The sequence below is a fragment of the Ahaetulla prasina genome, chromosome 4 (assembly GCF_028640845.1).
Source record: "Ahaetulla prasina isolate Xishuangbanna chromosome 4, ASM2864084v1, whole genome shotgun sequence".
Taxonomy (NCBI): domain Eukaryota; kingdom Metazoa; phylum Chordata; class Lepidosauria; order Squamata; family Colubridae; genus Ahaetulla; species Ahaetulla prasina.
This window is the reverse complement of record NC_080542.1, coordinates 51,692,489-51,709,695: the sequence shown is the minus strand read 5'-3', so window position 1 is coordinate 51,709,695 and position 17,207 is coordinate 51,692,489. Positions and strand designations below refer to the sequence as shown.

Genomic DNA, 17,207 nt, shown 5'->3' with positions numbered 1-17,207 from the left:
AGTGTGCAATCCAGGCTTTTTCCTTTCTTCTTTTTAAAAAATTACACACTGAGCCCTGGGACTTCTACTCATGAGACCACCAGTGCAACATATCTTGCTTTACTGGGCAACTGGGCAGCATCATTTGTGAGTCATAGTCAGGGCTTGGGTTTTGGATATCACTTTTTCTGCTATCTCTTCAAGAGAGGAATTGCCTGAGGGGGATGCCCTCCCCTATGGAATTAGCAGGGAGATCTGACTCCTTGGGCTTTTAGTGCCACAGAGCAAAAATCAACCTAAAAGTCTTGTGTGGAGGTAAGTGAAGGGAATAGACTAATTCTGAATGGTGTGTCTCTCTGTGTGTGCCTTTGTATGCAGCTACCTTTACAATTCAGGCAATACAAACAATACAAACATGCTGGACAAATTTCCCTACCATTAGACAGAAATCTCAGGTGTTCAGAACTTGCTGTGGTAGCCACTCAAATACAATCCTTACATGAGTACTTTAGACTGATTACAATGTAAATGAGACAAGAAAGAAAACCTTACAATGAATTTCCACCCTCCCCCATAGTCTTTCCAGTTGTCTTCTGGGAATTGAAAAGAGTCTTTTAGTCTTTACTTGTACATCTCAGGGTCCTTTCTTTCATGTCTGCTAGGTGGCATGCTTGGTAATAAGGCTGGTTAGTCAGGTTTGGAAAGGTCTGCTCCAAATCTGGTTGCTGTGATGGCTTTCAGTGGGGGCTGGATTCAAACTCAATTCCTGGCTCCAACAAATGGAAGGTCTCCTCTGGGGGCAGCATCTGGAACCATGTGCTCTGCTTCCACAGTTGCAGAGTCATCTTTTCAGGGCTGAAAGACATTAGAACAGGATCTCCTCCCCACTTTTGTGGGTAATCTTCTCAGGAAAGGCATTGTAACAGGATTAAAAGGGGGGGTAGATATCTTGCAGGCAGAGTTTGAAAAGAAACAACACATCAATATTGCAGTTACTAAAAGGTAATGCAGTTTAAACAAAATGGAGACACAACTGATGAGAAAGAAAAAACTTCACATACTTCAGGAAGAGGATGAACAGGTAAAATCATTTAAATACACAGTAAATGCAAGACTGAATTTTTTTTTCTCTTGTAAGTGAACTTAAAACGTTTCCTCATAAACTTATCTTGTAAGTGAACTTAAAATGTTTCCTTATAAACTTGAGTTGTTACTTTAAGATAGAGAGGAGAAAAAAAAACAGAAATAGGATGAAAAGTCCTTTTTACTATTTTGTTGGCCGGACAAAGACAGGAAAAAGGCTCTTTCCTTTTTTCTCTCTCTCTCTTCCCCATTTTCATTGTTTCAACCTTTTGTTTTTCTTTTTCCCTAACAATTTAAAATTCTTGTCTCTAGAGATCAGATACATTTTACAGTTACAATTACCTCAAGGGCCCACAAAGACAGACATACACACATAAAAAACAAGGAGGACAAAGAGAGGAAAACAAAACTCTGAGATTTACACACACACTGATCATTCCCGCCATAAATCTCAGTTAAATTAGGGAAGGCACAAATCTTAACAGACAGACCACGTGGTTCCATAGAAGACAGAGAAAGAGACAAACAAACAAAACAAACAAAAACCCAAACATTCCTATTTATATATTTCCCTTTTCTTTTAAGTACCTTTATTTAGCCAAATTTGTTTCCTAGTCTCATCTTTATTACACAATTTCCTCAATTTCTTTTTCCGCATACCAGGTAAAACTGGCAGCCTCCGGGCACTCAGGCCCCAAGCAGGTTTTCAGGGATTTCCCTCCACCCTCGAGCTACTGCTTCCCATGTTTCCCTCTCTGATGTGAGGTTTTATTTTCACTTTGGCTTAGCCGGTGGATCCTCCTACAGTTTTCAGAAAAAAGGTTCTGGGAAGGACTTGACTCCTTCTGTCAAGTATGAGCACCTTCCTGTTAAGGGAGCTTCCGTTTTGGATCAAAAGGTGATCCCAGAGGACCTACTGCCCTGCCAGTAGGTACGAGCACCTCTTCAACACTGCTTCCTGCTTCCTTTTAGCATACCAGGCAGTACTGGCAGCCTCCGGGCATCCAGGGCCCCAAGCAGATTTCCTGCTTCCTTTTTTTTCTCCTTTTTCTCTTTTTTACTCTCTTAATTGCTTCATTCACACTTACTTTCCTCTCGCTCGGCTTCCGTTCCTAATAAACACAAAGTTCCACGTTTGGCTTCCCCCCCTTGCTTTCTCTATCCTACCGGTCACGGCTCGGTGGAGCTAGCAGTAGGCAGAGGTGCGGCTAGAGGTTGCTCAAAGAGGTGGAATCAGACTGTTTCCTCAGGTGGAATCCCACACACACTTCTTCCTTCCCTAACAGAAGGTCCTGTGCTCTGGCAAAACCCCATGCTCTCCAGACTTTTGGTCTTTCTGCGGTTAGGAAATGCACAGAGGATGCAAGATCCAGCTATGATTGGGAGAAGGGCTCTCTCATTCACACACATGCAGGCATACACATATTTCCCATGCTTTTCCATGCTTAAAATTAAAATTTAGAGGTACTCACCTTCTTTCCAAGCAGTCTTTGAGCTCAACACTCAAAACCCCTTTAAAACCTAGTTCCAAATGGCCAAGGTCCAGGAAAACTTACCCACAGACTCAATGGGTCTGTTGCTAGCAAGGGAGGCTTACCTGGGCCAGGTCCATTGGTTAGGTTAGCTTGGAGTCCCATCTGGGGTGCCAATTGTTGGAAGAAAAATCCATCTGGGTTCAGTTCCAAGTGGGGACAAAGACACTGGAAACATGGAGACTGCTTGGAAAGATGGTTTAATGGTGGCCAGGATCACATGGCTTGAGATCCTGAACAGAAAAGGGGCCGAGATCCTGTGTGCTCCCTGGCTTTATGCTTTTTCTGAGCTTTGACCTTTCTGGGGCACAGGAAGAGTATCCTGATTGGTTGTCAGACTCCCAGGGGGTGGGGTCTTAGCTAGCCTTGCTGGCTGTCTCTCAAGCTTGCTTGAGCCTTGCCATGTGGTGAGTTTCAGTTGTATTGTGTTGCAAATCATGGGGGGATTGAGTGAGCTTGGTTGAAGCCTTAATTGCCCATTGACAAAGGTGGGGGGAATGAGTGAGTTTAGCTGAGGCTTTTAATGGCCCATTGACAAAGGTGGGGGGGAGTCAGGAAGTTGCAGGGAGCTCCTTTGTCTTTAAAATATGTTTCTCCATTTCTCATCCAGGAAGGTATAATATTCTGCTTTTTAAAATATTTCCTAGAATATTTCATTCTTCTAGGAGGGGGGTGGGTGCTAAATTCCTACACCATGAACTGTACAGATACCTAGTGGGAAGTTAGGGAGTGAAATAACCTTTCACATTACAATCACATTTGCAGATAAATGTGGATGCTTGAACAGAAAACTTTATTGGTGCTCTTGGACAAGAAAAAATCCCCTGCAGCTTACTTGAAAAGCAGAGATCGAGGGAATACCTTTATAACCTCAAGCATCCAGATTATCACTGCAACAAAGGTTTATAAAGAAAAATGTACCTAGGCCTATAAAAGTTTTAAAACAGCAGTGACTAAAATTGCTATCCCTCTGGAAATTATTATGGTTAAAGTGGCATGATAAGATGCATCTCTTTTTCTTTTCTGCTTATTTTTGTAATCAAAAGTGCACATCGGCATGGAAAATAAGCGAGGTTACTTATTATAAATAGTAATCATCAAATGTGACTTTATGAAGGGATCCAACTCTTCCTTTTCGCTCATTTCATGCGATTTTTCTTGAGGATAACTTTCTGTAGTTTGGGGCTAATGTAGAAAGAGGGTATACTAGATAATATACCGCAGAGAGAATCAAAAATTTTCTTTCTTGGATGACCTTCCCTGCAATGTCAGCCTTATTTGGGCCTCGTTGGAAGAAGCCTCGGGTTTTTTTCAGATCAAGGCTATCAGTAAGCAACATTTATGCCTGAGGCCAAAAGCATCGCTTTACATTTCTCGTTGAAAAAATGTATTGCCTTATTCTTGTCCTTTTAAGAGAAAGCCAATCTCTATTTTTTAACCTAATTCTTCAGCCCAAATACAGTAAAATAGCTCATTCTTCATCCAAAGAGATTCCATGTGCAAAAAAAGGGGGGGTGGAAGAAGGAACGCACAGGTGCGCACCGCTGAAAGCTAACCGTCAACTGTGTATGGTCCTCCACTTCCGCTCAAGCAAAGCGTCAAAACCGGAACCGGAACTTTCAAGTCGGTATTTCTCAAGCTTTAGCGACTTTTAAGATGTGCGGGCTTCAATTCCTAGAATTACCCAGCCAAATATTAGCCTAGGCCTTGGCGATAAAGCGACTTTTCGTCTGAGGGCATGCGCATTCTGGCCAGCAAGATGGCGTCCTTCGCTGGAGCTAGAATGGCGGTTAGGGTCGCCTGCGGGCTGCGCTCGCGCTCCTGCCTCGACGTCCTTTGCCGTTGTGGCGGAGCTCGATTCCTTTGTACACCTGCACCCGCCGGGGGTGTCGAAAAAAGCCACAGAGACCCTCCCTGGGTTGGGACCTGGTACGAGACGCTGTCTTCGTCGGTACCTGTCGCGACGGTAGAATCGGGGTTGATAGCTCTTCAGGTCGCGTCCGGGCTGCCCTGGTGGTCCACGGTGTTGGCAGCTACCGCCATCCTGCGCACTGGCTTAACCCTTCCACTCAGCGTCCTGCAGAAGCGCGTCGTCGCCCGCGTGAGTTCTGAAAGGAGGGGTCGCCACTCAGCTTTGGCAGAGAGGGGTTCTTCTCCTTAATGGAATGTGCTCTTATGTACGAAAGGTGGAAATTAAAGGAAGAGGTGACGCTCCGAAGAAAGTTTTTTACACAGTGATGTTGAATTATGACAGCTTGTAAACAGTAAAATTTAGATAAGCGGTCCAAATTCTGCTAAGACCTTGGTGTACTTTGCGTGTGTGTGGGCAGCGCAAAGACGGTGGTACCTGCATGACCATTAATCCGGGTTTTTTGGGATTTGCATCCATTGGGGCACATCTTCAGCTCCTGAACTTCTAGCGAGTAGCATTCGCTTTGCCTCATCTAGAAATAGTACCAGAATACATGAAGTCATACCCATATAGAGATGCGTTGAGATTTGTGGAATATATTTAGTTTAATTAATGTAAGCAAGGTCTCATTAATATCTGTGTTTCTTCCTGGATAAATATCTGTGTTTCTTCCTTTCCTTCTCCTTTTATTTTTTATTGTGCAGACTCTTTTTTCTTAGTGTATCATCCTATTTGTCCTCTTCCAGAAGGCCCTCTGACATTTCTCATTTTGCCTGTTCATTGATTATATGTTATGATATACACTAAACTTCCATTAGAAGAGAAGATATTCTTAACACAAATTGTGTAGTAATAAGGTGCTGATCTAGAAACCAGGAGACTGGGTGAAGCATATATTTTTAGAGGATAATATCTGAGAAATTGTGTACTTTATATAATTAAGACTTCTGTGTCTTTTCAGCTAGTTAGAAAAATTGCAGCCTGAAATTGAATATTTAGCCAAACAGCTCCGTTATGAAGTTTCAGTTTCTGCAAAGCAGTATGGTTGGTCTGAAAAGAAGGCTAGGTAAGATGTCTCTAATAATCACAATAAAATACCAATATATGTCCTTCAGTATTTCATATTTGGATTGGTTATATAAGAGACAAACATATTTGTAAGATGCTTGTACCATATCTTACCATGGTATTTGTACAGTATTCCTACTGTAGGTCTTCCTCTGGGATTTGGCCTCCTTTTCTATATTTTTCTTTCAGCTATTTGTATATTTTCTGATTAGCATTTCATAGAGATCTAAGTAAACTGTTTCTTCTGATCTTTTCTCTTTTATTCAAAATATGTTCTTTACTCTCCCATTAACTGTTCCCAGATATGACATATAATGAACAAAATCTATTTGAAGCATTTATTTGCCCAGTTTTTCTGCCAAAGGGTTCTCAGAATCACTCTCATATCAATTGCAATTAAAGAATGCAACTCCTGTTTTCAGGTATACAAATTTTAAAAAGCAGGTGTTCATAATGTTATTGAATGATCTCCTACAACATAAAAACACTGAATAGCTGTTCCTGGAAGTCAAAATGTTTTCCACAAGTAGTTACATTTTTAAAAAATAGTCCAAAATTATGAGTAATAGTTCCATAAGGAATAACTTTAATATAATGTGCTATTCTTTCTTACCTTAGAAATACTGCTAAATTCTAATTCTAATCAATTCCCTTATTGCCACATTTTGTTATACCCCCTTTGGAGTCTGAATCTGCAGCGGAAGATGAAAGCTCAGTTGGCCTTGGAGAAGGGCAGAGTCAGAAACTGGGGAAGGGCAGATTTAGTCCAGGCAGGGCTGTTCAGAATTAGTAGGCAGGGAGAAACAGAGGCAGGATAAACAGGAGAGACAGAGCTCAGACGAGCAGCAAGAACCACCCCCTCCTGATGCAAGGGCTCAGAGAATGCAGAGAAGGCGTGATCAGTGCAGACGGAGCAGGCCACTAGTGAGGAGATTGCCCCACTCATCTTCACCAGGCACACCTGGGGAATGAGACTTAAGGAGATGTCGTGGGGAGGGGCATTTGTCAGGAACAAATGCTGAGTTCCAGATGTGTTGTATGCCGACGTTAGAACTTGCCAAGAGTCCTTGCATTTCTTCTTGGCATTCTGGACTACTTATCTGGATCTTTTGCTCCCTGAACTCCTTCCTTTGCTTTTGTTTTGCCAAATACATTTATTGCCATGCAGCCTTGATGCAGACAGCGCTGGGCTGGACTAATTGCAGCCAGAGGCTGCTTGAGTTTTGAGGTGGGGGGTGTTATTATCACACTGCTCAGGGACTTGCCAGAAACATGGGAGCCTTTGGGGGAGATTTGGAGCAATAAAGGGGTAGTTTGAACTGCCAGCTGTTTGTGTTATCTCTGTGCCGTCAAGGTAGACTTGACTTGCTATGTACTGAAATTCTACTAAATTCAGTAGAAGTAACCACTTTAGTTCATGGACTGTTCTATTAATCTATAAAATGATCTTTTATTTGTTTTTCCATCCAGGGCATGCTACAGGAGAAATATAAAAAGAATAGTTTCAGAGTTATATATTCGAGATAATTGTCACCCTTTCAAGGCAACCCTGCTCATATGGGTACAGATTCCAGTATGGGTCTTTGTTTCCATAGCTTTACGTAATTTAAGTATTGGCAGAGGAGATTCTGAAGGTAATAGTTTTGTAGTACTGCTTTAAATTATTTTGTTTTCTGAAATTCTTTTCTCAGTGATTTACATTCTTAAAATAAACATTTCTTTTCAGACTTAAGATTTTTTTTAGCTTTGCCATTAAATAATTTTTATTCTGAAGTTTATTACAGCAAGTAAGTATAATTAATTAAACTTGTATACTGTCAGATTCCCAATGACTGGGTAGTTTACAATAGTCAAACAAAAACATTATAATGAAATTGCAAATATGACAGATGGAATGAAGCAAGGAATCTCACTCTTCTTCACTCTCACCAAAGATTGGTGAAGACCCAAATTTTCATCAGCCTTCTGATGAACATCAGAGAGGGGCCATCTAAATCTTTCCAGAGTACAGGCAATAACATCTGTTCTTCATGCAGGAGCTGGGAGTTCAGGCAGACTTTCAGGTTGTACAGTGCATGAGGAGAGAAGTATAAATAATATCCAACGTAATTATTCAAGTGTTAGTGTATTATAGTAAGAGCAATAAGAATTAATCAGCAAAAGCTATTCATTGAATATTATTGACATTTTTTTAATCTGGTGCAGCAGAAAGCTTTTCATAGTGAGCCAATTTGGTGTAGTGGTTAAAGCCTCAGGCTAAAAACTAGGGGGACTGTGAGTTCTAATCTTCTCATTGTGCTTGCAAAGCTAGCACTGTGACCTTGAACTAGTCCTGGGAAGCAGGCAATGGCAAACCGCTTCAGAAACCTTGTCAAGAAAACTGCAGGAACTTGTCCAGGCAGGGATAAGGATAAACACTGATTCAAAAACGCTGCCTATATGGGCATGAAAACTGACTGACTCTCTCAGCTCAAACCACCTTAAAGGGGTGTCATTGTGAGGAAGTAGGAGGCGAGAGTATTACTCTGTGTGTGTCAGAAAGAGGGAGCGAGACAGACAGACAAACAGAGATCCAATAATAGTAAAGGTCTGTGTCAGATGACCTATTTACCCTTGAAGCTGCTGAATAATATTTAATATGCAAAACATGTAAGCATAATTATCAGTGAAGTTGTGTAATTTAAAAATCTGAATTTAAGAGAAAAAATGCAGTGACTTCTCAGCTATTACTTTAGTCTAACCCATTGGTAGATCTAGCTCTAGTGTTTATAGATTTAATTCAGTAAGAGAAAGCCAACATCCAGAAGTCGCTGTGACTAGTCCTTTTACTGTACTAGCAATCATTCCTAGTTTAAATTCACTTATCTATTCAGTACTAAATTTGCCATATTTACAATAAATAATATGCCAATTATTTGTGTGTTTTCAACAGGACTTTTAATTCAGGAGCAGTTTTCCACAGGAGGCATACTCTGGTTTAAGGATCTCACTTTACCTGACTCAACTTGGATTTTGCCAATCACTCTTGGACTTCTCAATCTACTGATAGTAGAGGTATTAGGTGTATTATAAAATCATTGGGTGGATTAGAAGGTGTTCTACCCCAAGTAGTATAACAGCTTGTAATTTATTTAGTCTGTCAGTATAGAATAGAATAGAATAGAATAGAATAGAATAGAATAGAATAGAATAGAATAGAATAGAATAGAATAGAATAGAATAGAATAGAACAGAACAGAACAGAACAGAACAGAACAGAACAGAACAGAACAGAACAGAATTCTTTATTGGCTAAGCGTGATTGGACACACAAGGAATTTGTCTTTGGGGTATATACTCTCAGTGTACATAAGGAGAATAAAATACATTCATCAAGAATAAAAAGATATATCACTTAGCGATAGTTACTAATAAGCTATCAAATCGTACTAGGAAACAAATAAAAACTATAAAAATTGAAAGATACAAGAAACATGGTTATAGTAATAAGTGGAAAGAGATAGATACTAGTAAGGAAGAGAAGAATAAAAGTAATACAGTCTTAATAAATTATTTGACAATGTTGTGGGAATTAATTGTTAAGCAGAGTGATGGTATTCGTGGAAAAATTGTCCTTGTGTCTGGTTGCTCTGGTGTGCAGTGCAGTGCTCTAGTGTCTTGAGGGTAAAAGTTGAAACAATTTATGTCCAGGATGTGAGGAGTCTGTAGATGTTTTCACAGCCCTCTTTTTGACTCATGCAATATACAGATCTTCAATGGAAGGCAGGCTGGTAGCAATTGTTTTTTCTGCAGTTCTAATTATCCGTTGAAGTCTTTGTTTGTCTTGTTTGGTTTCAGAGCCAAACCAAACAGTTATGGAGGTGCAGATGAGAGACTAAATAATTCCTCTGTAGAACTGGATCAGCAGCTCTTTGGGAAGTTTTGAGTTTTCTGAGTTGGCACAGAAAGAACATTCTTTGTTGAGCTTTTTGATGATGTTTTTGATGTTAGGTGTCCATTTTAAGTCTTGAGATATGATAGAACCTAGAAACTTGAAGGACTCTACTATTGATACTGTGTTGTCTATTATTCTAAGAGGTGGTAGTATAGGAGATTTTCTTCTAAAACCCACCATCATTTCTATGGTTTTGAGTATATTTAAAGATTGTTCTGGTTGCACCACAAGGCTAGTTGTTCAACCTCCCGTCTGTATGCAGATTCATCGTTGTCTTGAATAAGACCAATCACTGGTGTATTTGCAAACTTCAGTATTTTAACAGAGGGGTTTTTTGAGATACAGTCATTGGTGTATAGAGAGAAGAGTAGTGGAGAGAGCACACAGCCCTGGGGGGGCTCCTGTGCTAATTGTGCAGGTATCGGATGTGATTTTGCCTAGTTTCACCTGCTGCTTCCTGTCTGTTAGGAAGCTTATGATCCATTTACAAGTATGGTCAGGTACAGCTAGCTGATTTAGTTTAGTTAGAAGAATAACTGGAATGATGGTATTGAATGCTGAGCTGAAGTCTACAAAGAGGACCCTTGCATAGGTCTTTTGAAATTCAAAAAGTTGTAGGATGTAGTGCAGAGTCATGTTAAAAGCATCATCAGTCGATCTATTTGCTCAGTAGGCAAATTGCAAGGGATCTAACTGGATCTGTGATTGTTCTCAGGTGGCCGAGCACTAGTCTTTCAAAAGTCTTCATAACTACGGGTGTTAAAGCATCCAGTCTGAAGTCATTCAGTTCCTTGATGGAGGGTTTCTTCGGCACTGGGATGATAGTAGAGCATTTGAAGCAAGAAAGAACACAGCACATAGCACATCTCTAGTGATTTATTAAAGATGCGGGTGAAGATGGGGGCCAGTACAACTTTTTAAGCTAAAGGAGTTATCTTGTCTGGACCTGGTGCTTTTGTCTGTGAAACAGGCTTTGCACTTCATTCTCTGTAATCACCGGAGGTGGTGGACCAATGGGATAGGATAAGTTATAGGAGGCTTAGCTATTGTTGGTGTGTCTGAGATGGGGATTGTTGAGATGGGTGACAGTAGTTTTCTCTCAAACCTGCAGTAAAACACTATATAATTCTCATTTAATACAGTCTCCCCACAATTTTCAAAACACTAAACAAGAAATATTGAGAAGGAGGCACAATGTCCACAGTTAGTACATATAGAATTGGAAACAGCCAATTATTAAGTTACAAATTACAGAGAGGATAACACTAAATAAATTTAGGGCTGGTGTTTGCACTCCTATCTTTCAGACCTGAAATGTCAAGATTCTATCTCAGGAGCACTTTTATATTTAATTTTCATTTGGAAATTGTATGCTTGATCTCAATAATTCCTGACAATATGAATGTTATAACAAGTGCAGTGATTGCTACTTCTGCTGACTATATTGTAGATTTAAGATTCAGAAAGCACCTTAGACAGACATAATTTATTAAATTTGTATGCTGCATGACTCTCAACAACTCTGGGCTGCTCATAAATATCAAATAAGTTACAATAAAATTAATAAAATGTTAACAAAATAAAGATAGACAATGGCAAGTGTACTGAAGCTGGGAGAGGGATACTTAATAGTAACCATAATTGGATCAGAGCAAGTTCTAGTTTTATTATTTTACCTACTGTAATGATTCATAGTGCCCTTCACTTGGCTTTTGTTCACTAGGTATGGGCGTCAATCATTTTAAAATTGAACTGTCACAATTGATAAAATTTAAGGATCTGGGTGATATAATGCAAAGAAGAATAGTTCGTAAGTATTGCAAAGTTAGCAAAAGAGATCGTTTGGATTCAAACAAATGTCCAGCTTTCTAGAACTCCCACAAATATATGGCGTAATGGCAGAGAATTTGTTTCAAATGTACATGAACCTCAGATAGTTTGATCTGATGGAATTCAGGGCATTTATTTTTATTTAATGTATTTAATGTAACAGGCCACTTGACTATGAGTGGTGCACAAGAATAAAAACAGATAAAAAAATGATCAAGTCAGCAAAAGACAGTGATTGCTTTATTTTTAATAGCAAAGCATTCAGCTAATTCACCTAATACTACCAGTAAAAGAGGGAGTGGTTTTTTTAATGAAGAATCTGAATATTCTACACCCATACCTAATTATGCTAGATTTTCTTTTATGTTTTTCTTTTAGATATATGATGCTACCATGTTAGGAATAGAAGAAGCAACTTCTTTTTAAAAAGTTGATTCTCATAAACGAGGTTTTTTCCAAAGACAATAGTAGTCTGACAATGCAGTTAATGAAACTTCTTCACTTTGAAAGAAAACACTTTTTCTGTCTTTATAGAAGAAGTTACATTAAAAACCTTAGGCAACACCTGTACTTATTGACATGATCTCAACCATGTCAACCTATTTTTTTTAAACCAGGGTTCAAATTTTAATTCTAAAAAATAAGGCACCCAAAAATTCTGTACCCTATGAAAGCATAATTATAATTCCTATCAAAAAATACCTAAGTGGTGCCTAAGGGAGCAATCTTTAATGAAAGACTCTTAATTTCTTTTTTTTTATTGCAATACTGAGGTAATAATTTACCTGCAGAAGGTAGATTCATATTTACAAATAACAAATAACAACCACAGAGTTGGAAGGGACCTTGGAGACCTTCTAGTCCAACCCCCTGCCCAGGCAGGAAATCCTACACCATCTCAGACAGATGGTTATCCAACATTTTCTTAAAAATTTCCAGTGTTGGAGCATTCATAACTTCTGCAGGCAAGTTGTTCCACTTGTCCTTCTCACTTAGCTCAGTAGTGAAAAGTTTAGTATAAACAAGTTGTCTATTTCTAGATCTCATAGACAGAATTTATCTTAATTTCCAGAGCAGATTGTATGTAGATAGTTGATCTAAATAGCCAGATGGTTGCCTACGTAGGTTTAATTTGTGACCTGCAGTCCATTTCTCATGTGGCTGCATTAAGGAACAAACTGATTTAGTATGTGTGGATATCATTGCCAATGGTTATATATTTCTCCATAATGTAGAGACTAACCTTGAGTCCTTAGTCTGAAATTGCTGAGACACTCCAGATCATAATAATAATTGGCATAAACAAGTCAGCCTATTGTGAGACTTCAGAAAAAGTGATAAAAAGTTCATTCACAAAGTACACAGTAATTTCACCAAAAGAAAGAAAATTGTTTAAGTTGGCAGCATGTGTTTTACATGTGATGAATAGTTTGATATAAAAAATGTTACTAAGCATATTGGGAATTCTAAAATGTTAATTTTGTATAAGAACTTTAAAAAATACTTGTTAAACATATTTTATGCTGTTAAGGTTTGGTTTAATGAAAAAACATGGACATAAAAATATATCCAAAATCTTAATAGAATGGGTTCTGTCAATTGTACTTTAACTTACTTGACGTCAGTACCTCTTCTCCTAATCTTCTCAATTGTGCAACTCTACATGTAGTGATTTCTGTATTTCTGTTTTTGTGTTTGATTATCAAAATCTCTCATTCTTGACTTGTAAATTCCCTGTCATAAGGCCGTCCATCATACTGTGGAATACTATGGCTGTAAAAACTCAAAAGTGTATCAGGTGATACATGTAAATATAGAAACAATCAGCTAATTTGTCCAGAACATCATTCAGTAAATATAATTCTAACTGATATTTCTTCTTACTGTTTCTAATTTGTCTTTCCAGATTTTTAGTTTAAGAAAAACTGAAACATCCAAGTTTTGGAAGTATGCTACCAACTTTTTTCGAGCAGTTGCTGTGCTAATGATCCCTATTGCTTCAAATGTTCCATCAGTAAGTTTGTTAGTACAGTATATTATATTAACTGCAAAAGGTATTTGCTTTCAACATTGAACAACTTGATCTGGATGTTCAATGTTGGAAACATTGGAAAATCGCATTAAGAATATTGTTTTTCCTTTGCAAAACCAGCAGTTTGGCAGTTCGATTCCCATTGGCTCAAGGTTGACTCAACCTTCCATCCTTCTGAGGATGTATTTCTGAGGTAAAATGAGGACTCAGATTCTTGCAACTAATATACTGATTTTGTAAATTGCTTAGAGAGGGCTGTAAAGCACTATGAAGTGGTATATAAGTCTAAGTGCTATTGCTATTTTAGATTGGTATTGCTAGCTTATAAATACTTACAGTGCTAACTGTTTCTTACATTGTGTGATAGCTAGTGGGGATTTGAATTCAAATCTTCCTCTCACCAAATCACATTTTCTATTTACTAAACCCATTGTGTCCAACTAGTGTTATATGTGCCACAAACAGAATTAGGAAATAATCTACAGATCATAAAATAAGACATTAAATCTTGCTGCACATTATTAATACATATTTTTTGCCATATAAATGATCTACTTGGAAGAATGTCTTTTTGAGTCAGTCAAGGTAGGATCTAATGTTCATATAAGCTGATTGGTGATAAACAGTTGTGAATTATAATGTTACATGGCAACTGCAAAAACAATCTTGACATTAAAATCAGTAATTTCAAATGCTGTGTATAAACAATGATTTATGTAGCTCAGTTTTGAAGATGGCTTCCTATGTGGAAATTGCTGGATATTTCAGTCAGATATTCTAAATAGGATCTCATAGAACCATGGTTAATCACTATTCTTCGTCCTAATATATAATACTTTATAAAGATAATATTAGAGGACTATAACACCTTGTTTATCATTCAGAATTCCTAGGAAGAAAATGGGTTAACATGTTATTCAAGCTTTTTTTTTTCATTTGTGGATATTTTTAATTAGAGGTGATGTGACTAGTTGGCAATTGTACTACTTTTATTCACTTTGTTAAAATTAGTATATCCTTTTTCCTTTTCTTCTTTTATTTCAGATACTAGCTTTGTACTGGGTATCTTCCAGCTTCATAGGCCTTTCACATAACCTCCTGCTGCGCTCTCCTGCTTTCTGTAAATTATGCCATCTCCCTCGGACCAAGTCTGATTCAGATACTCCATACAAAGACATTGTTGCTGCTTTGTACATGAAATATTTCTTTAAGTAAGATACGACTCTGTAATTGAAACAAATTATTTTTTACTATATTATATTGTATTAGGAAGCTAACTTTGTTAGAGTAGAGAAACTTTATATGTCCCTTTCAAATAATTTTTGTTAGCAAGTAGGAGACAACAGCCTTAAAAAATACTAGCTTTCAATTCAATGTATGTTTTTAATTTATATGGAATTTCTGAAATCTTGCAGCTTTTTCTGAAAAATCATTTCTTTTCATTCTAGGTGATGTAATTGTTTTAGTATTATGTATTAATGTTTGTTTCTTAATCATTTTGGCAGCTTAAAATACAAACATATTTTTCAGTATGCATGTAACATGTTCATAAAATCATAAACTGGTTTTCAGATATTTAAGAAGTGACAGGAGAGAGAAAAATTCACATCCTATCTTCTGTGACACATCCTAATCCATGTGAGTTGCTGACATGTACATTCACGCATACGGAGATATCCGATTGCCAAACAGAAAAGAATTTTAGGGGTGGAAGTTAAGAGTAAAGCTCCAAGTAGCTCCCATTCAGAGGATTTCATTGAAATTGACCACATTTCTGTCCAGACCTCCTCTAGAAAATAGTAAGTTTCTTGCACTCATATTAGTCTAGATTAAGTGGTTAAATATATATTAATTTTAGTTTTATAACACCTATGATGGTTTACATAATTGTATTTAAAAACATTTATTGAAATGTTTTAGAAGTGGGTTATAAATATACAATTAGAAATCTGAGAATTACGTAATGGATAGTATCTAAGTTTAAAGAAGACAAACCTTTCTTGAACAACCTTTTTGTTTTCTAGCAATGCCAATAAATGACTTGTGACAATTGCCCAGTGTCTCTACTGGATCTGCAGTTTTAGAAGCAGCTTTTTAAGTATAGTTATATTGCTTTAACTGTTCATATACCAATCATCATTTATGTAGAAGAATCTAATGGAACTTTCATAATATTAACAATGAGAGCATATTTCTAATATGTGGGATATATTTTTAAATTTTAAGGAAAAGAAATGTTCAACAACCAGTAACCATTCTCCAATCTGCATTGAACAGAAAAACTAAAGTCATCATTTGACTTCATAGCTCTGTATAAAAAAGGGAAAATAACTAGCCCAATATTTTAAAAACTCAATTGTTGAACTGGAACTTTGAAACTGGCATTAGATATATTTAATTCACAAAATGTAGTACCCGAATACCTCCTGTTGTGGTGGACAGGTTTTCCATCCTTTTTTGGCATGTGTGAAATTTATTGCATTTTGGATGTGTTTCTAATTTTCCTGATAAACCTACTTTCACACATATATTGAAATAGACAAATTTAACTGATATAGTATTAAGCACTTTGCAGTGACTTGATCAGACTCATGATCAATTCAGCACAGTGAATTAATGATTATGGCATAGTGAGGCATATTGTGATGCTTCACAATAAAAAGGTTTCCCCACTCAAACAAACCAGCTAGGATCCAAACTATTCAGCATCACAGATATAGCATCAACCAAGCTTTCACTACCATAAGTAATCTAACTTCTGGAGATGGATGAAAATACTGCTGTGGCTAAGTTTGAGAAAGCCGATTTATACAGTGGTGTTTAAAAGTTCGTGAATCTTTTTGAATGTTCAATATTTCTGCATAAATATGACCTGAAACATAACTTATTCTACATTCAAGTCCTAAAACTAAATATTTTTGTTGTTCACTACTTTTTTATTGCAGCTTTTGGTTTGATTATTATTTTATGTATATAGCTTATCATAGTATAAAACGCCAAAATGTCATTCGCATGTCTTCTAATTTTAATATAGAAAGCTAAAAGCTTACAACTGTTCAACAATTGTTCAACATATCTTATTAGCCAGATTATAAAACTTTCCATAGTAAAAGTTTTGCTGTCTACAGTAGTAGTCTCCTGGCTATTACCCATTGCAATGGATATTAACTTCTATCTTTGCTTATAATATCTCCATTTATTTGGAACCATATTTATTTTATTTATATATGTATTTATATCCCGCCTTATATTGTTTTTATAAATAACAATGGTGTTATTTATTAAAATTGTTTGTTACCCATTTCACCATGAAGTGAACATACTACTCCTTCCTCCTATTTTTCTTACAACCCTATGAGATGGGTTGGGCTGAGAGTAGCTTGCCCAATATTACCCAGCCAGCTTTCATAACTAAGGAGAGACTAATTTTTCCTAGTTTCTTATTTGGTGCCTTAACCATTAAACTAACTGGCTCTCAAAGAGTAACGTATACTTGTTTCCAACCACTCCAGCAGACCTTTTCCCAAGACCTCACAAACTCTCTGCTAATCCTCACTGAGGCCTGAAAGATGTCTTTGGCGAATATTTGCCACTATTCACTACTGAATTATTAGTCACTACTATCGCAAACAACTGAATAAAACACTGCCCACTAAAATCAACAGAAACTTGAATTAGCTGTCCTTGTATATCACAACTGCAACCAGTGAATTTCATTATGGATTGGTCTGTTCCTTGATTTTTGCAAGAATGAGGGCAACAGAGCTAGTTATTTGAAAACTTAAATATTAAATGTTAATAAAATTAATATTGTATTGCTTTGGTTATATGCCTGTG

At 37.3% G+C, this 17,207-nt stretch overlaps 1 protein-coding gene across 3 annotated transcripts; it reads left to right on the top strand.

Moving 5' to 3' along the window:
* Positions 1-4,223: 4,223 nt before the first annotated feature.
* On the top strand, positions 4,224-17,185 carry LOC131197593 (cytochrome c oxidase assembly protein COX18, mitochondrial). Of its 3 annotated transcripts, XM_058181846.1 has the most exons (7): positions 4,224-4,695; positions 5,472-5,572; positions 7,045-7,208; positions 8,507-8,628; positions 13,245-13,352; positions 13,491-13,563; positions 14,415-14,550. In XM_058181846.1, the coding sequence occupies exons 1-6, from the start codon at positions 4,333-4,335 to the stop codon at positions 13,560-13,562; spliced, it is 930 nt and encodes a 309-aa protein (XP_058037829.1). In that variant the 5' UTR covers positions 4,224-4,332; the 3' UTR covers position 13,563; positions 14,415-14,550. The 3 variants fall into 3 exon arrangements, with proteins under 3 accessions (XP_058037829.1, XP_058037827.1, XP_058037830.1); XM_058181844.1 differs by lacking the exon at positions 13,491-13,563 and having other exon boundaries at positions 14,415-17,185; XM_058181847.1 differs by lacking the exons at positions 5,472-5,572; positions 13,491-13,563 and having other exon boundaries at positions 4,224-4,523; positions 14,415-17,185.
* Positions 17,186-17,207: the final 22 nt, after the last annotated feature.